The sequence below is a fragment of the Megascapheus bottae genome, chromosome 7, assembly GCF_031878675.1.
Source record: "Megascapheus bottae isolate mThoBot1 chromosome 7, mThoBot2.hap1, whole genome shotgun sequence".
In the NCBI taxonomy this organism is placed as follows: domain Eukaryota; kingdom Metazoa; phylum Chordata; class Mammalia; order Rodentia; family Geomyidae; genus Megascapheus; species Megascapheus bottae.
The window spans coordinates 65,308,531-65,328,584 of NC_143515.1; the positions used below are offsets into that span (position 1 = coordinate 65,308,531).

General features: G+C 51.1%; 1 protein-coding gene across 3 annotated transcripts; it reads right to left on the reverse strand.

Annotated features, from left to right (window-relative positions):
- Window positions 1-482: 482 nt before the first annotated feature.
- Window positions 483-19,705, reverse strand: Fosl2 (FOS like 2, AP-1 transcription factor subunit). 3 transcript variants are annotated; one of them, XM_090337237.1, is made up of 4 exons: window positions 18,747-19,705; window positions 8,935-9,186; window positions 5,905-6,012; window positions 483-3,707 (listed from the first exon to the last, which is right to left on the reverse strand). In XM_090337237.1, the coding sequence occupies exons 1-4, from the start codon at window positions 18,846-18,848 to the stop codon at window positions 3,189-3,191; spliced, it is 981 nt and encodes a 326-aa protein (XP_090193363.1). In that variant the 5' UTR covers window positions 18,849-19,705; the 3' UTR covers window positions 483-3,188. The 3 variants fall into 3 exon arrangements, with proteins under 3 accessions (XP_090193363.1, XP_090193365.1, XP_090193364.1); XM_090337239.1 differs by lacking the exon at window positions 18,747-19,705 and adding an exon at window positions 17,588-17,706; XM_090337238.1 differs by lacking the exon at window positions 18,747-19,705 and adding an exon at window positions 10,450-10,572.
- Window positions 19,706-20,054: the final 349 nt, after the last annotated feature.

Sequence of the window (20,054 nt, forward strand, 5' to 3'; positions counted from 1 at the left end):
TATTGGTCCACAAATTCTGTAAGGACTTGGGTGGCCCCTCCAGCCTTTTGAGGTGGACAGAAAAAAAAATAGTCCAGAGTGGGGTGGATATTACAAGGGATAGGTCTTTGAGAACAAACCTTAAAACTGTAGGCAAACCTACCAGGATTTGAAGAAAGACTTCTCATTTCTAAGTGTGTTTAGTCATTACTGAGGGCCCTTTAGTAAGGGGATGCCCTCATCCCTCCGTCTCATCTTAAAAATGATTAAAAGTGCCTTACAGTGCCTGGCCCATTGAGGTGCTTATTCTTTTCATCCCCCAAAGGGGCCATGTGGATGTTTGGTTCAGGGAAGAAAAAAAAAGTCAACTTGAAAGTTAAATGGCGAAATTGCAAGGATCACTGTTGGTTCATTGAGGAAAGGGGAGACACAAGCCTCAATGCCCACAGCTCTCTTTACACTTGAAGCCAAGCAGAAGGAGGAGGCCCCTCTCCTCAAAGCCTGAAAAGCAGCAGCAGACCCTGACAGCTCTTGACTTGTGGATACCTGTGTGGCCAGCCGCTGTGGGCACGCCTGGCCTCTCCCATAAGCAGAATAACACTCATCTTTCTGAACACCTCGCTTGAGAATTCTGTACTTAAAGAGTTCGCAAGCTTCACCCCGGAATCTGCTTTCTTTTCTGTGTCAACAACAGTCTCCACCTGCCCAATTGTGGGGGAGGGCTGTTCCCAAAGAGGCCAGTCAGGAGGCCATAAGGACTGTAGTTTACGCTTACCAACCAATGAGTGCCTTCCCTGTGCCAACCCAGGGCTGCCTGCAGCCCAACCTGAGCTCACACCAGCTGCCTTGTGGCTAGGAGCATGGAGAAGACACAGAGGGCTAGCTGGAAGGATCAGCAGGCTGGGTGGTGGGGAGTTTGGATAGAGGGCGGGGGGGGTGTGTCTGGCATGTCAATTTGCAGCAGAAGCCAGAAGGAAGAGAAGTAAAGATGTGCTCACAACTAGGTTGTGAACATCCAGCCTTCCTCAAATAACCTCTGGCTTGAGGGAAGCCAAGCAACTCCTAAAACAAAAGAGGTCATGATGGAAAAGCACCTCAGAGGCCTCTGAGGTCCTCAGCTGGGCCCCGCCACAGACCATGTCCTGCACTGGATTGGGGATACACAGAGGGCAGTGGGAAGGGGCTTCAAGAAACAAAAGAGCAAAGAATATAGCTTGATGTAAAGAAAACCATATGCACAAAGAAGCAAATGGCTTCTGCTTGGCTACAAATACCACTTGAGATAATTAAGCTGTTCTACACTGAGAGCACCCCGGGGTTTCTTTGTCCTCCTTCTCAACCTGACTCCCGTTTGCTTCTTCAATTCCTTGGAGGCCAGAAATGCAATGACCCACGCTTCTCAGGCTTCACAGAGGCCCTGGGAAACCTGGATGGAACATCACAACGAGAAGTATGGGAAAGGTAGGTCATGCATGTGTAAAGCATTCCGAGCAAAGTCTTACTTCTCAATCCCTTCTCTAGACCAAGCCAGCCCCTGCACGTCACTTCTGGTTCTCCATCTTGCATGTCTAGTGTGTATGTAAGTGGGTGATGAAATAAATAATGACCAGCACATGTAAAGGGTATGAGTCTCTCAGCACAATCAAGACTTAGAAACTTGATTTAGTTCTATTAAGAATCGTTTTAAGTGGTGGACAATGGTCTCTAGAACTGAATTGCCACAGTGAGTCTCCTCAGAGACCAGTGATGACCAGAAGTGCTTCCTGGGACAAGTGTCAACATGCTTTGGGGAGAAAGGAAGGGCTCTGCTGAGCTCTGCTCTTGCTGGAGGCCATGCCACCTATGGGAAGGGCAGCTTTCCTGCAGTGGGAAGCAACACACTCTGACTCTAATCTCAGCAGTTGGAAAAACTGGACAACCAAGAATGGTGCAGAAATCCTGAGCCCGCAAGACCACCTTAGGGCCAGTCACTTACAGCTAGCCAACTGGACCAAGGCTCTCCCTGGGGTGGGTCAGGGAGCACTGGAACAGTGAAGGGGCCGAGACCACAGAGAGCAAGGGGGACTGCACCTCCCTGAGATGCCAGAGAAGCTGCTGTGACATGACCCGTACCTCCACCTTCCCTCATCCCTGGCCCTTCTATCCTCTGACATTTGCAGAAGAGTCACGTGGTCAGAATTTGGGGAGGGTCCAGGCCCATGCTCAGCTTGTGAAATCCATGGGTGGCATTGCCCTGACAACCAGAGAAGGATGGGGCCCAGCAGGGCCTTGGAGTGATGTGTGGTTGTTCTGGAGAGAAGGGTCCAGGGGCAGAACGGTGAGGCAGTAACCACAGGAGACGCCCTGATCGAGACACCAGGTGGAGGGGAACTGGCTAGGACACCTGTGTAGATTTGTTGGCACTGTTCCTGGTCTGGTAAGTAGGCATTTGGCAAACCCAACCTGTGCATTGGCTATGGCACTCACACTCCATCTTCTGGCCCAGCTGATCCTCCAAGAACCTGCATCTCTGAAGTGGGAAGGAAGTGTCCTTGGTGCGCTTGCCTGGTGATGGCAGTGTCCCCTGGAGAGCTTTTGGGGGGGACAGCTGGTTGTCTGGAGACAGCCTTGGCACCTTGGCACCACGGGGAGTGTTAGGGAGAGAAGTTCTGTATTGCACTTTGCCTGCCCCTTCTGGACAAGGTGGCCCCAGGAGAAGTGTCGTTTGCTGCCTCATCCAGAAACGAAAAATGTTCGTATCCAGACCACCCAGGTGAAATGTCATGGCAAATCTGATCAAAACCAAGAGGGACTGAAACTCACACCGAGGAGGAGAGGGACAAGTCAAAGGAAGGTGAGCCCAGAAGGCATGGAGCATGCTCAGTGGGATAGCGGGAGGGGATGGGGGGGAGGACATCATCACTCCAGAGACAACAGTGTATGAAAAGGGCAGGAACTATCTCTTCCACAGCCACAGTGATGTCTTGAGTCCACTGAACCTCCATGGCTTTCAAAAACAAAAAAGAAAAGCTGGATTTGCTCACAAGATGAACAAGGAAGAAGGTTCCATGGCTTCCCGGAGATCAAACCCAGTCCTCCAATGCCTCACTGCCAAGTCTCACTCAGGTCTCCCCCAGTGCCAGCAAGCTTCCTGGCAGGGCACCCCCCTTCTTGCTCTTGAAAACACTGGTCCCTGGGAAGGAGGCAGAGCTGGGGAGGAGAGGCAGGGGTTACAGGGCTAGCAGCGTGGGGGAGTTCAAGGAGTCTGATGACTGGTCTCCACTGCTGCTGCTTCTGCGGTGGGCCTTGGAGCAGGACTCGGAGGGCGACGCTGGCGACTCCTGCTCCAGGACGCTGGGGTAGGTGAAGACGAGGTTCGAGGTACCTGGGGTAATGGCAGGTGTGGAGGTTACCACGATGGGGGTGTGCAGGGGCTCCTCCCCGTAGAAACCCCCAGCAATGCTGATGGGCTTGATGACAGAGCGCTGGGCCTTGTCTAGCCCAGCCCCTGAGGAGGAGGGGCTGTCCTCTTCCAGTGGCTCCTGCTTCACCACCACAGCACCCACTGCACTGCCCCCACCGCGCATGGGCTGTAGCCCAGAGGCTGGGGGTGACCGGCGCTCCTCAGGGCTGATCTTGCACACAGGGCCGTGGGCCACCAACATGAACTCCAGCTTCTCTTTCTCCTTCTGGAGCTCTGCAATCTCCTTCTGCAGGCCTGATTTCTCCTCCTCCAGCTCCTCCGTCTCCTGCATGGTGGGGGGAAGAGAGAGGGATGTGAGGGTCAGTCCAGTCCCGGAGAGGCAAAGAAAGCCAGCTGCATCCTCAGAGGCCTCGCCCAGACCGGCTGTGTGTCACATGGTCCCTCGCAATCCCTTTGACTGCCAAAGGAGGAGAGGTGGCTTGGAGGAGTGGGAAAAGTAACAACTGGAGCCACCACCATAACGGACAGCTCACTTTGTATATAGGTGTTGTGGTGACTACAGCATGTCACCGGTGGATTATCTCATGTGATCTCCCAGAAGTTTTTGAAATCAGGTGTTATCATCAACCCATCTAACAGATGAAGAAACCAAAATTCAGAGATTTAAAATTTTTGCCCAAAGTCACAGAGTCAGAACTAGCTCCCTCCCCCCTCCCTCCCTTCCCCTCCCCCCTCCCTCTCCCCTCCCCCTCCCTCCCTCTCCCTCTCTCTATCCCTCCCTCCCTCCCTCTCTCCCTCTCTCCCTCTCTCTCTATCCCTTTATCCTCAGCACAGGCACAGCATCTGGCTCCTATAAATGCTCAGCAAATTTCATTTGGCTCCTCCTTTTTTGTTCTAATTTCTAAAAGTCTATGTTCCGGGACTTACAGACAGAGGAGGCCCCAAGAGTCTTTGAGATGGTTGCCCTGCAATGACCTCAATCCTCTTCCTTCACACAGAGCCACAGAAACAAGCAATGCTCACAGAGGGGACAACATGTGTGTGTGTGTGTGGAGCGGGGCAGGGGGCTGGGGGGAGAGGGTGTGCATCACCAACCCCTCCTCACTTTTTCCTTGACACAGATTCCTGCTCGTGAATGAGGAGATACGAGCAAGGGCTTTGAGAAACCGAGGGTAGCACATTCCGGAGTGAACATTTTTTAAAAGTTTCCATCTGCCTCAAGGGTCTGATAAACGTCATGAGCTCACAAGACGCTTCCTGTGGAGGATGTGGCTCAGGGACCTGAGTGGCAGGGGCAGAGGTGGGGGAGGCCGGGGAGTAGGGTGAGAAGCTGAGCAGAGGGGAGGAAGGCAGAAGTACCCTGGGGCTGTCGGTAAGAAACACCGTGGGTAGACAGGCATGGCTGCTTGAGGTGCCAGGCCAGAGAAGGGCTAGCTATGAGGAGGACGCTGCAGAGGAAGTCTCAGTGGTGTTGACGGTCACTCTCTCCAATCCACCTTATCTGAAGAGGAAGCAGTCTCATCTCTCCCCTCCCCAACAGTATCCTGAAAACCTCCAAGAGACATTACTACTGGCAGCATGGAATTTGCTAAGTTCAAGATACAACACCAGGGTTCATCCTTACGGGAGTGGCTAGTGCCAGGGAGGATTAAAGAAGGAGGGGGTATTTTCTAGAGCCCTATCCTAGCTTGCCATTGTGAGGACCACTGAAAGAAAAATCCCTCTCTTTCTCTCTCTCTCTCCCCCGACTTTGAAAATTTTCTGCCCAGAACATACTAGGCAAGAGTCAGCCTTGACTTCAGGCTTCTTACAAATGGTACATAAGCTGTCCTTTAGGGCCAGATCCTGGAGTGATGTGACATGGGTCAGGTCAAGCTTATGGGACGGAGAGGGTGAAGTCACGTATCCCCGAGTATGAGCAATTAGGGAGCATAAGAAAGTGACTTACAGGGCAGAATGAGGTACCAAGGCTCACAACAGAGATGGGGAACCCTCCTGCCCATGAAGGACATGAGAAAACCCCAAGAAAGTTCAGTACAGCTGACATGTGGACTGTCTTCATCCAGACCCTCTATTCACCCCCACCCTCCACAACCAGGGTGCTAAGGCAAGCTGTGTGCCACCTCTGTTGGCAGCAGGCTGCCCTGGGGGCTGGGGTCTTGGAAGCAACCCAAGGGGCTGTTCTGGATCTGTACTGGTTCCTAAGATCAGACAATACCCACAGCCTCTGCCATCCCTCATCCAGAAGCTCTGGCCGAGAGCAGACCACACTAGGTACCTAGTGCCAAAGGCACTGATCCACGAGGGCTGTCCAGGCTGAGGCCCAGGCTGGTGGCAAAGGCCATTTGATTCTCTCTTTCCCTCTGTCATTCAGCACAGTGCTGGCCCATGAGCTCCAAGGAATGGACATTCTATGGTCACTGCCTCATTGCAGGGCACTTGTGAGGGTGAGGGGGAGAGGGCTGAGAGGGCCTGGAGACCTCTGCCCACCCACGTGGTTTGCACCCTGCAAAGTTCCTTACCGCCTGCAGCTTCTCAGTCAGCTCCCGACGACGGTTCCGGCACTTGGCTGCAGCCAGCTTGTTCCTCTCTCTCCGGATCCGACGCTTCTCCTCCTCTTCAGGAGATAGCTAGAAGCCAAGGTCGAGAATCATGATCAACATGGTAGTCGATGATTCACAGCATCCTAAAAACCATTTTAAGTACAGCAGAAGCTTCTTGAACTTGGGAAAGGGGAGGAAGGAGGACAGAGGAGTGTTGGCTGGGCTCTGAGGTGCCCAGCACATGCAGCTGGCCACTGTGTGGATGCCTGGAGGGAACTTGTTGCTAAAACCCCTCTAGACGATGATGTGCTTAAAGAAGAATGGGGCAATAATGGGCTGGAGACTCTCCCTGCATGGGGCAGCAGCTGTCATGTCAGATCTGATTCAAGAGTCAGGTTGACAGGAGGCCCCTCCAGCCAGCTAGGCCCCACCCTCTACTGCAACATCTTCCAAACTCTAGCTAATTACTCTGCCTGCTTTGCAAGCTTCATTATCCCCATTTGGTTATGTCACTGGGCCAGCGTATCTGGGCACAGGTGAGACCCACATAGGTAAATGTTCTGTTGCCAGTGGAAGGGTCACAGCAAGTGGTACTGGCTCACAGGTCACCCTTAGGACAGGGACAGGCACGGCAGGGGGTATAGAAGGAGAGCCCTCAGGTTCACTGAGTCCTCCTGCTGCCCAGCCCTCCCCATTTGTTCACCAAACAAGCACCTTCTATGTGGCAGACAAGGTTCCTAGAGTTAGGATCAGTCTGTGACTGATCAGGACCCCATTCCTGGTGATGAGGCTGGGTCACAGAGTCCCTTCCACAGCTATGGCCCCAATATCCCTCTCAGGCAGAGGTGACTCAAGAAGATGGCTGGGAGCCAAAGCAGAGAGCTTCTAGTGAACTGACCTAATGCAGATACACAACGATTACATCCCCAGTGCTGGCCTAGGAGCTTAGACATTCCAACAGGAAGACAGTCTGTCCAAAAAGACACCTGGGGGACGGAGGGGCAGGGAGGAGAACGGAAGCCATTTTTGGAAGAGAAGCAAGGTTCTGCCTTGACTGCCAACTACTTGTCCTGCCACTGTTCTAGGCTCACAGGCTCTCTGACATGGTCTGTGGCTGCCATGTCCTGAAAGCGAAAACAGGGCACAGCATCAAAGAAGACAGTTCCACGCCTGTTGAAACAGAGGTGACTCCATGGCCTGGCCAAGGTCAGAGGCCACCTGGATGTAGGATGTGTCTCGACCCAAGCTCTACATGGTTACCAAGAGAGCAAAGCCACACTGCAGTCCTGGGTTCAAAGCTCTTCAATGAAAGGGCTTCCAGTAGCACTCAATGCTGAGAGGTAGAAAAGACAAAGGACTGGCCGTAGTCCTGAGCTTTCCTTCCCTCTTGATGACTTTTTGAGCTCCCCAGTCTCTCCCTGAGGTATGGAGCAACCTGTGGGTGCTGTCACCAGAGGAAGTGTCAGGGTGAGATCAACCTGGTTACAGCTTAAGTGTGTCAGCATCCCCAGGGGTCCACCGGCCTGGAGCCCAGGCTGGATGTCACCTATGAGACAGGCTTTGTAGGAAGGCAGAGCCCTCTCGAGCTGGGGGGGAGGCAGCGGGAGGCGAAAGTCACAGGGAGATCAAAACCAAGCTTTTAGAATAGTGCTTCCCAGGTTTCCACAAGGCTGCCTCCTAATGTCATATAAAATGCTCCTGGCTCTGTCCCTACCTCTCAAAAACAAAACATGACAATGGGTATCGTCTGGGAAGTAATGCACCTTCTATCTGGTGAATATAATGTAACCCTTCTATTCTATTCTATATGAAAAAAAAACAACAGAAAGAAAGAAAGAAAAGTTCAGAATTCCCCAGACACTGTTTTGGAGTCTGCCTAGGTGGTAAAATGGGGTGAGGATTGGGGGAAGCACCCATAGAGCTAAAGGTCAGAGAGGAGGATTCCACTGCTGGCACTGCTACTAATTCACCGTGCGACTCTGGATAGGGTGCTCCGCCTTCCTGGGCCTCAGTTTGTTTAAGTGTGAGATGGGTGCAGAGGACAAATGAGAAGAGACCGTCTCCAGAGTCCCCCCAGATGTAAGCTAAGCCTCCACTGAGAACGGAGCACGCTCGGCATGGCCTGCTGTGCTGTAGTCCACAGCAGCTGCTCACGAACCCGTCTCACATTTGGTATTACTTAGATCCTGGAGAATCTGCCTCCTCTGTGTTGATGAAGCCACTGTGAGCTCGACTATGGCGTCCTACCACATCTCCCTGTGGGCCTGTGCTCTCATCCCACCACTCATGTCCATCCGATGCAAGCCCACCCTTGTCCTGAGAGGAACAGGACTCGGAAGCTGTGGATTCCTTGGGATCTGGATCCCTATAATTCTAGGTGTGCTGGGCACTATGGGCCCTGAACTCCCCACCACCCATAGGAAACCATGCTTGAATGCCACTGTATACAACAGCATGGAGCCTGAGAACCCTGAGTGGAAATGGATAGAGGTAAAAGGCACCATGAGTACTTCTCCAGGTTCACACTTCATGTGTGTGTGGGGCGGGGGGAGATGAGGAGAGTTCCATGTGAATGCGTTTTCCCTCCCCTGGGCTCACAGTGGCCCAGCCTTGCAGAAAGGGCACTGCACAGGGAGTCCAATGTACCCTGAGAACCCAGGCAGGTGAGTCTGGGCCAAAGACGGGGACTTTGAAAATACGAGGAATTAATCTTTTTGTTTGGGAATTTGTGTATGATACTAACTTCTTTTTCTGGAACCAGGGGGTCCTGGGATGGGGGGCTAACTCTCTGCTGCAGCTAAACAGATTCCTGCGGCCCCAGATTTATGACTTCCCAAGATCGCATTCCTAGTGTTTAGAAGTGGGTGCTGCTTCCAGGCAAAGAGCAGGAAATGAGGAAGAGTGGGAGGTCATGTGGGTAGCACGATGGACGACAGCTAGGGGTGATCCACAGATGCTCACAGCAGTGGGCATCCCCAAGTCCCCCAACATGGCTTGTTCCCACTGTACCTGCTCGTCTCTCCTCCTGCGGCCCACAGTGGTACCAATGGTCTTGATCACGCCGGGTCTGGGGAGTGCCATGTGCCCAGGGACAGAGGCCAGGCCCGGCAGGGGGCTGTAGGGATGCGAGCGGGGGTAAGGGGTGGACATGGAGGTGATCACTGTGGGCTGCACCATCCACTGCAGGTCCTGGCTGGTGGTGATGGCGTTGATGGTGGGGATGAAGGCGCTGCCCGAGCCAGGCATATCTACCCGGAACTTCTGAAATGATGAGAAAGGCGCGATTGAGTCAAGAAACACTGAGTGCAACCAGACAAGCAGAGCTGAAGCCAAAACCCACAGGCAGCAGGGTCAGTGGTTGAAGAGCAAGGCCAGAACCCCAGGCAGGCTTCCTTAACTACTCCTGGGGCTTCGCGGTGAATCCCTTCTCTGCCTGGGGTGCTGAGGGTGGCCTCTCTCAGGTGGCTCTGCGAGGTGTCACCTCTCTCTAGTGACATGAAAGACACCTGTGAAGCCTGGGTGTGCACGTATCCTGCAGCCCTCCAGGGCTGGGTCAGCACCTGGCCTTCCTGAACTGCTGCCAGTTCTTCCCTAGGGTCCAGGCTCAAGACACCTTGATGGGAAATATACCCAGAAGCAGCTCTGAATGAAGAAAGACCACCAAGAAGTACTTTATAATGTCCAGTTCTCACTTTCTAAGAAGTGTTCAGGAAGAGGCTATGCCCCGTCAGGTAAGGACAGGCCCATGAGAAAGTGTCCTAAGACACCCGAGTCCACAGCTAATGGTGACACAACCCGACTTCCTGTGGCTGACCCTGAGCCTCCTCCTTCCCTCTGTCAGTATCTCTCTCAGGATAGACGTTCTGTGCTACCTCTACTAGCTTTCTCTGAGATCACGGAAGTGTCTGATCTCCCAGCTCAGTCTTCTCCTCATCTCTTAATTTATGCCCAGGTCACATGGCAGAACTCTCTGGATCACGCTGGAGGAAGCATTCTTTTTAATATCTAAAAAGATGACTGAGGACAAAAAACAAACATGGAACAGGCCCCTCAGTGGTCAGGCTGTTAAAGAAGAGGGGAAAGGCAGCCCTCACCCCCCACTCCTAGCATTTTAGAGGAAAGGATCCCCAGTGGATCCTTATCCACAGAGTATGTTTGTGCTCACAAAAGGTCCCCGCGTCGTGGATGAAATGATGATGGCACTTAGAGCTCACACCCAAATGACCAGCAGCAGCCGGCTCATGGCTCACCTAGATTATCTCTTTAATTTTCTCTGAGGTAAATACAGTCATTATGTCCATTTTAAGGCAGAAATTTAGTCTGAGGGAGATTAAGTAATTTACTCAAGGCCAAATTGCTACTAAGTTTTGGGATCAGGATTTAAATCCCATTCAGCCACACAAAGCCATACAATCCTTGCTGGGGTTTTTTGTTTTTCCCCCTCAAAACCCAGCCCCTATGCGAGCATCCACTCCCACTGTGCTCAGACAAAACAGGCCGTCCTCATTAAAGGTCTTTGCCTACCTTCCCTTGTACCAGGGAGGTACCACACATGTGTTTGGCTTCAAATGAAATTGTGCTATCATTATCACACATGCTATACAATCCCCTTGCTTGGTCTAATCAGAACAACCAGGCTAACAGGCATCAGCAGCTTCTCTCTCCTTTTTCTCCTATGGTCAATGTCAGGGCCATAGCTGACAGAGCTGTGACCCTTCCTTACCCCCACCTGACCCCAGGCTGGATGATGGAATGGGGCTGACTCACACTGCCCCAGGGCTACAGCCAAAGGCATTTAATAATGAGTGCCCAATACAATAGTCAGGACCAGGAGAGCTGCCCAGAGCAATAGACTCTGGGATTCCATAAAGAAGGTTGCCTGTGCAATGCATTCTGGGATTCCACCAGGAAGGTTACTTAGTACAATGGATTCTGGGATTCTATGAGGAAAGTTACACTCAGTGCAGTGCATTCTGGGATTCTTTAAGGAAGTCTATTCAGTAGAATGAATTCTGGTATTTCAGAGGACACCTGGCTAGTGATTGAGTTATACCTCTTAAAAAAAAAAAAAAGCATAAAAGAACCCCTGAACATTGAACATTTAATCAGGAACTAATATTCCTCTGTGTGAAGGAAGAATGCAGAGACCACATAAGAAATGATGGACGGGGCTGCAAAGACACAGAGGTATAATAAGTGCATACCTAAGTATATGCAGAAGCACCAGGTCCCAGACAGTGATTTTTTTTTTCTCTCAGCTGCTAGGTCAGGGGCGGGGACTCAGCCCAGTACTTAGAGTCAAGAGGTCTGGGTTTGAGGTTTGGCTCAGCCTCAAAGTGCTCTGCCCTCAGCCAATCACTGAAGTTGAAATTCCAGAACAAAAAGGAGACACTCACATTGAACTCCCTATTCTGTCACAAGGATTAAATAAGCAGCTACTTGTAATCACAGGCTGCAAAGCATACCAGTGGTTCTCAATCCTAGCTGAGAATAGTTTTGAAAGGTTTGCAAAAAAAAAAAAACAACAAAACAACAACAAAATCAAAACCAAAAACACTGATGTTGAAGCCTCATCATTAGAGTTCTAATATAATTGTTTGGAGATAGAGGTCTGGGGGTAGGTTTTTTTTTGTTGTTTGTTTGTTTGTTTTAGCTCACAAGAAGATTCTAATGTATGGCCGGGGTTAAGAAGCACAACTGCAAACAAATGGAAGGTGATATCATCATCATTATCACCACCACCACCACCATCATCATCCCTACCACCACCATTATCATCATCACCACCATCACCATGTCATCATCATCATTACAAAGGTCTGTGCACTCAGCTCAGAGCAGCCCCCAGGAATTACCAGCTTCACACTTATGTGAAGCACCCAGTTTTTTGTATTCAATTTCTTTCCCCAAGTTAGGTTCTGGAAGCAGACCCAGGACATGCAGTGAAGTGGTCTAATATGACCATCTCCTCCAGGGGGCGGCTGGCAGCCATGACCTGTACACCATCCAAGAAATAACCACGTGCTAGCTCTGAAGAAACAAAGAAATCCTGAAGCCAAGCGGGGAAACTAACATTTCTTTGGGATGAGTGGTTGCTTCCTAGACTTTGTCAGGTCCTCCTGTCCACCAGCCCTGTGCACAGCAGGTCCACAGAATGTGCTTCTTAGTAGACATTAGCCATATTCCTTGCAGCGATGGCTTAGTCTAGACAAAACAAGACAGTAATAAAAACAAGGCAGGAGGTAATGACTGCCTCTGAAATGCATATACACCTTGTTTCAGACAGAGGTACAGCCATCTGGATAACACACTGGCTCCAAACTGCAAGAAAAACAATGTCCCATCCCCAGAGGGGACTGAGGCTCGATAAAGAAGGCTTTTGTCTCCAGAGGAACCTCTCTGGGAGACACACAAAAGTTTCAATTAGATCTAACAGGTGGATCTTGTCTCCGCTCCAAAGGCATTATTCAGAAAAGAAGTAACACTGAGATGGAAGAGAGGACTGTGGTCCCACAAGCTAGCCAAGCCTTCTTCTATGCCAGCAGACTCAAGAATCAGTCAAATGTCTGGTCAGGGGGTAAAGCATGGGTCTCCATGAATGAGTTAATATTCAACAGAAAGCAAAATAATTTCCCAGATGCAGGCATCTGGGCAGTTAAGCTTTGACCATGGCAGGTGCAGGTGCAAGTGCAAGTGCGAGCACTCACTGAGGGAATGGGACAGGTTACTGGGTCTGGATCTCCTAGGGCTCTCTACCCCCTTTTACCTTGCCCCAGGAAGCTCTTCTTCTGAGGATAGGTCTGAAGATACTGGGTGGCTAGGTGGCATTCCAGCCAGGCAAAGCTTCCAAATACTTTATGTTTCCCTGTCAACTTCTGGGTGAATGCCTATGAAAGGACAAAACAGCCCCTACAGACCTTCAAACTCCACTGGGAAGAGGCCACGCAGCAAGCACTTGAAGTCTTCTGAGCCATACAGTGTGTGTGTTGCAACTCAGCTCCATCACCACTGCCTAAAAGCTGCCACAGGTGACATGTAAACAAATAGGTGTGTCTGGGTTGCACTAAACACCATGTACAAAAATAGTTTGTCCTAGAGGATTAGTGTCAGAGTGAGGAGGAAATAAGAAAGCAAAATCAGAACTATGATACCTCTAAGCCCAGCAAGCCAAGGGAATGGCTTTCTTCCACTCAACAGCTTGGATGTCAGACCCTGAGCCAAGTACAAACCCTTTCAAGCTTTATATGGGTTCTTTGGGCATAGGAATCTCAGTGGTACCCTGCAGAACTCTGTAGTACCTGGGTATTATGGCTGCTTGGTGCAAATGCCAGTACCCTCCCGTTGTTGATAAGTCACAGCTGGGAAATCAAGACACAAATCCACCAGGACAAAGGAGCTTCACGGGCCAGCAGGTTCTGATTTGGGAACCACAACAGGGCAGAGCTTAAAATTTATATGTATGATACCACAGTCCTTTTATTTATTTTTCTGAATGATCTCAGAACAAGGATTTGGGCCTCCATTTCCTATCGGCCTACATTGAGCTGTGCCAGACATAAGCTAGGTAGGCACCATACTCTAGGCAAGAGGCAAAGTTGGTATTCTTGGGTCGTACCAGCCCCTCTGCCAGAGACTTCTCCACTGGACTGATTCTTGTTGGAACTCCCAAGCATACATTATATAAACTCTGCAGAAAGCAGGGGTAATGTCAAAGAATAACCGGCTCTTTCCTCTTTTCTAAATCCCATGGTGGGTAAAGGAAAATTCCAACATCCCAGAAGATTTTTTCAGGGGAAGAGAAAGAACAAAGGCAAAGGCTGCCTCCACATTTCCCATACCAGCTCTGTCGAGTCCGATATCACCACTGTGCCTGTGCCTAGCATCTTCACCGAATGGAGAAGGCCTCCAAAGCCTTCAGTAGGGAAATCCACCAGCCTTCAGCGTGGACACTGGGCATCACTTTGAGCTCTAACCTTTCTTTCTTTTCCGAGGAAACAGGAAATGCCACTCAAGTCACAATGGAAATTGCTGTTGCTAACTCGTGAGTCCCAGAGCTTTACAGTATACAAAGTATACAAATGCTATCTCAAGTAACCTACTCCTTCCCAGCCTTCTTTTCCTAGCTTCACTTGAAGGAACCACTAATACCAAGGTTTTAAAAAAAAAACACAAGGAAAAGTAAAGCAAAGCAGACTATGGTTGGAATGAAGGCTCCACCCTGCTTCCCTGATTCCTGTGCTCCCAGGAACCTTCTGGCCAGAAGCCCTATTCTAAAGCACTGGAGAATGTACATTTGGAATGCATTCGACTCTGCGGACCAATGTACCTACTGCACCAGTCCTCAGAGCTCTACACTCAGTGTGAAGGACTTGCCATCTTCTCTCAAAAGCACAGGAGGGGTGAGCAGGTGACAACCAGCCACATGACAGGACTGAGGCAGCACTGGCCAACAGAAACCCTCACATCTTCCCTCCACAGCCCTGGGAAATGAGGAGCAGAGGCACCCAATGGGTTTTGGAACCGATATGTTTACCTCAATCAGAGCAGCTGTCAGCATTTCGAAATGTGTGGCCTCCAAAAGTTACCACACAAAACACGCATGAGACATACCCACTAGGTAATGATGCTATTTTCTTTTACTTCTTTCAACATACAAACCAATTTCCTGAATTCCCAAATTCGTTTCTGTAATTCCCCAATACAGTGTCTTTATTCCTTTTTATTAGAGACGTCAGTGGGCTTTCTTGGAGGGAGTATTCTCTCAGGTAGACTTCTAAGACTAAGGCCCACAGGGCTCTGGATTATACTGTACACTGGACCCGGCCTGTTCATCCAAACCTCCCATGTCATACTCAGTCACAAAGATCTTCTGGTAATTTCCAAATATCAAATTTACCCCTCAAAAAAAGATTTGTTAGCAGAGAGAATTTTCAAAGGAATATGCTTGAAAGTATTCCAGATGAGGAGCATTGCCAAACCTCTCCAAACTTGACCGAGAGCCACAGCAATCAAATACAGTCTCTTTAAGATGCAAAGAGAAAGGGATGCATTATTTGGATGTGTAAGTTCTGATATGTTTATATGTCTAAGACAAAAGAAAACCCCAAGTCATCCCACTGTATATTCACCTTGAATAATAAGGCAGGCAGAAATACAGTAATGGAAACGCAGGGTTTTGGAAAGAAAAATTCAACTCTCAGCCATGACTGTTACTTTACCCTGCTTGCTTTGATGAAAAACTGAAGCTGATTTCCACCATCAAGAATTAACGGAACAGACAAGTTCCTGGGATAATATTTTGTTTGGCCCTAATCTACAAAATCTGGAAGAGCAAGGCAAATACATATACACACTAATATAAGTTTTAAAAAGCACAGGCCCTTAATATGCATCTCCCACCTATCCACCAATCTGAATGATACCCTACCTCATATAACACACCAAGGAAACAAATAGTTGTAATTTATAAACATTATGTAGACACCCTAATAAGCAGAAAAAAAATAGGAAAGAAAAAGCACTCCTTTTTCAAATGGGTTTTATTTAGAACAAAAAAATAAGAAATTTACTTGAAGTCAAGAAGTTTATAGCTAATTACTGTTAAATATATGGTATTTATTTGTCCTAAGTGGGCAAAAAGAGAGCGAGAGAAAAGAAAAATTCTAAGAATTTGGAAAACTAACCAAGTTAACACACTCTGGGGCTGGAAAAATACATTCCCAAAATAGTGCTTCTCAAAATGTCCTCTAGGGGGCACTAGAGAGGTAGGATTGGGACTGACTTGGGAATCACAGTCATTTCTGGTAAAAGTTCTTTGAAGTGAGGAATGTCCCAGCCTGGTACAGTTGGCAAAAGTTCACTCTGGGGAATTTTGTGCGTATGTGTGCATGTGTGCTTGTGCAAAAGCATCTTGGGAAAAGGTGGCTGAGGAAGAAAAGAGCACATCTGATACCCCTTCATCCCAAAAGGAAATGCCCCATCTAATTTATTTTCACAACTTATCTGAGAAGCAGGCAGATAGTAGCCTTGGAAAAGTTCTGTGTCTTGTTACTGTTGTTTTTTTTTCTTTTATTAAAGGGGGCCTGGCTGATGAAAACAAGTTATGAAATGACCTATGTTTGTGTAACTGGCTGCATTGCGTAATGCTGAGGCCCTGAAACCGTAACAGCCAAGCAGCCAGGAAGGGCACAGATCTGGAGGTGTTGTCCCAGAAAGTTAGGAGACAGAAAATAACAACCATAACAAAAAGCAGAATCAGGAGGGGGAGGGGGAGGAGTGTGTGTGTGTGTGTGTGTGTGCGAGCACACACACACACATGCACAATTATTCCTAGCCAAACTAAATCATCAGCGATCAACTTTTGAGATTAAAATTATAACTGTAACAGGACATTTTTTTCATGTTTCAAGTTCCTGCCATATACAAGAATCAAGGCTCTAACAAAGAGTTGTTCCCCACCCCCCAAAGCCACGGGAATAGCCATACATTAAGATGAAGCCTGACGAAGCTGAAAGAAGAGAAAACCTCGGACTTGCAAACTTGGTAAAAAATACACACACACACACACACACACACACATATGTTATTCAATTGCCCAAGGGGAAAACCAGAGAACACCTTACACTGATTGGCCAGCTTGTCATGCCATAAAGAAGGAAGGACCATTCACTAACCGCCAGAAAAGACTCCTGATTAAGGAAGCTGAAAAGAAATAAAGTGATTATAGCCTTTATCTGGTATGTAATAAAGTTATCTAGAGCCTGGGTGGGTGGGGTTGTTGCACAGACTTGTGAAATAACAAAAGCCTCGGAGTCTAGTCCTGGGGACCACAGGGCAGTTTTGTTCTGAGTGGGGGCGACAATGGAAATATCCTCTTCACTGCTGAGGCTCGCCTCCTCCCAGCCACCCTCAACCAAGGAGTGGGCAGAGGAACTTGGCTACAACAGCACTGCTTCACCAATCCTAGTTTGCAAGGCGCCTCCATCGTGCTCTTGGGCCGAACGGGCAAACAGACATGAGCACCCCGTGCACTGGTTGTTGCTAATTGCAAAATCCTCATGTGTTACAGCATGCTAGGAATTAGCCAACAGCTGCTTTTTGCTTCGGTAATGAGGCACCATTACACTCTGCTGGACTCAGTTCTCTTCCTTCAATCTAGCACTGGTTTCCTGTCTGATTGGCTTCCAAAACAGGGAATTGCCTTCCCTCACATCCTGGGCTCAAAGCCCTAGTGACACAGATTATTCAGCTGGGGCACTGATGTCCGGTCTGACTTCCCATCCAGGCCCCAGGGTCTGGGCGAAGCCAGGCACAGAGATTATTCAATGATCACAGACAGACTCAGACAAGTTAGCAAATGAAGAAATCCAAAGATCCTTCCTGATCCAGAAAAGAGGACAGCAGAGTTTGGGGTTTGTGGAGTTGGAAGTGAGGGAAGAGGCATAGATGATTCGAATGCAAGGCTTAATGGTATTTGGTCTTAACACAAACAACCTACTGGGCCAGAAAGCAAACATAACCAACAACTCTTTGGCGAAGGTTTTTAACTCCTCACCTTGGTGCTCCTTATTAAGGGTCCCCAGGAGGCACCTTGACGCATATACATCAGGCTCTCTCTCTATGGCAGATGATGAGGTAGGTAGAAAACCATTCGGGGACTCACCAAGTAAGGAGCATCACTTTGGAGCCAGGTTTTCCCTCTTCTGATTCCAAGCCAAGTCCTTGTTTCTCTTATGCTTTCAGTTGCTTCCACCCCTCCCTAAAGCTCACTCCAGCCCCAACTGTCTGGCTGGTTCTGGAGGCCAAGGCCAAGGGCTTGACAGAGCAACTCAGGCTGTGGTCAAGTTGGCTGGAGGCCAAGGTGGGCTTCAAGAAGCAGAGATCCAGCTCCCTCCCAAAGAAGGAAGGGGGGGGGCTGCAGAGGTCAGGCACCCCACAAGCTCCACTATCCCACCAGCACCTTTCTGGTATTTATAGACAGGTAGATCACAGGCACAAACCCTCCAGTGCAAACCAGTCGGGCTGCTTTAGAAAGAGTTGTTTTTCTGCTTCCACAACCACCCAGGAGCTCCGAGGATGTCTCTTTCTCCCACTTCTCTAACAGCTTCCTGGCCAGATACCCGAAGTCCCTCAAGGCGCTCCTCCACGGGGGGCGATGGAGACCGCTGCCGCCCGGACCCTTACAGGAAACTGGCGAGAGACACTCACAGGCGGTGCCAGGAGCCAATCAAGGCCGGCGCCTTCCTTCCTGACCTTCGCACCTGATTCCCAGAGGCACCCCCCTCCCTTCACTCACGATTACTTAGAAGGAGCCCCGACCTGGGTTCTGAGTCCTTAACTTTTCCAAAAATAAGCCAAGGCTGATGGAGAAGATGGGAAAAGGGGGAGGGGGTTTTCCCCGCAGGAGCGAGGACCCTAGCTACAGAGGGAGATCGTGGTGCGAAGAATTCCTCCCCGGTCCACCACGGAGAAAAGGAGAAAGTGGAGGGGGGGGGCGGTTCTTGAACAGAAGCAACAGGCTCCCGGCAGGGGCCCCTGCAATTCCAGGAGCTTACATGGAAAAGAGGAAGCAGGGAGGAACGAATGGGTTGGCTCTTCAAGCCCACTACCCACTCCAGTTAAAAAAAGCAAAGTGGTGGGGATGAGTGGAGCAGGAGGAAAAAAAAAAAAAGATGCCCACAAGACGACAGTGGCTCTGTAAGGCAAGAGAGGAGAAAGAAAGCGGGGATGGGGATGGGGATGGGGGGGGGGTGAGGCGGCGGCAGTGAGAGGACGAGGGTCCGCCCGCGCCGCCGCCAGGTGCACCGGGCCCCCGCACCTACCTGCTGGCCGCCGCCGCCGCTGGAGTAGGACTCGGCGTGCGCAGGAGAGCCGCTGCTGCCCCGGGACGAGGTGTCAAAGTTCCCGGGATAATCCTGGTACATGATCCGCGGTGGGGGCCAGAGAGGAAACAGGGTGTTCTTCTTCCCCCGCCCTCGCCGCGACCGCGCGCACACGGCCGCGCGCTCGCTCGTCCGCCGGCCGCGCCGCGGGCTCGGGTCTCCGCTCTCCGGCTTGGCCCCACGGCGGAGGGCGCGGACCGGGAAGCGGCGACGCCCGGGGAAGTGTCGCCCGGCACGGTTTTCCTGCTCTGCAAGCGCCGCGGGGACCAGTCGTCCACCCGGTCCCTCCTCCTAAAAAAAGTCGGTGCGTCCCTGGATCCCTCCCCTGCGCGCGCCTCCCGCCCCCGCGCCTCCCGGGACCGGCTGCCCCGAGGACTGGAAATCAAAAAAGAATCGGAACCCAGTGGGTCTCGCTGGCCAAGGCCGGAGGACGCACGATCTCAGAGAGGGCCGAAAAAGGAAAAGCAAAAGGAAAAAAAAAAAGGTGACAAGACAGGCTGCCCGGCTGGGAGAAACTTCTATTTCCTCCTCTTAGAAAAGGAGCCCGAGAATAAACTTCCTGTGGCCGCCTGGCCGCCTGAGTTTCCGAGCGGCTCGGACACTTGACTAGCCCGCAGCGTGCGGCCGTCCCGGGGCCCCGATCGCGCGGGGGACACCGTGCCCGCGGGCTTCCAGCTGAGTCCGCGCCGAAACGGACGCGGCTCCGCGCCGGCGCAGCGACCAGCACCCCTCGCCCGCGCCCGCTCCCGCTCCCGGACGGGCCGGCCTCGCGCGTCTGCGCCCGCCTCGCCCTCCTCTCTCTCCTCTCTGTCCCTGCTGAGCGCCGCTCGCTCGCTCGCTCGCTGGTTCGCTCGGAGCCCCTGCGCTCTGCCCGAGATGAGTCACTACAATGGCACGAGTTCAACTCCACACTCTTTATTCTCTAGCCCCGCACCATGTGGATCCACTCACGTCAACCCCAGACTCCACCTTGCAGGGAGGAGCGCGCGAGGGGGCGGGGGAGGGGAGGGAGGAGGGAGGAAGACAGCCCAGGAAGAGGAGGGAGAGGCGCGGGAGGGGAGGAGGAGGGCGCCGTGCTCCCGGCCCGGCCCCAGATCGCGGTGGTGCTGACGCCAGCCGCTCACCCCGCGCGGGGAAGGAAGGCGGTGGTGAAGGTGGGAGCCGGCAGCCCGCGCGCTCCGGCGGGGTCGAGGCCGCCGGGCCCCTTCCCCGCCCCCGTGCACCCCTCGGGCGCTGCGCCCTTGGTCT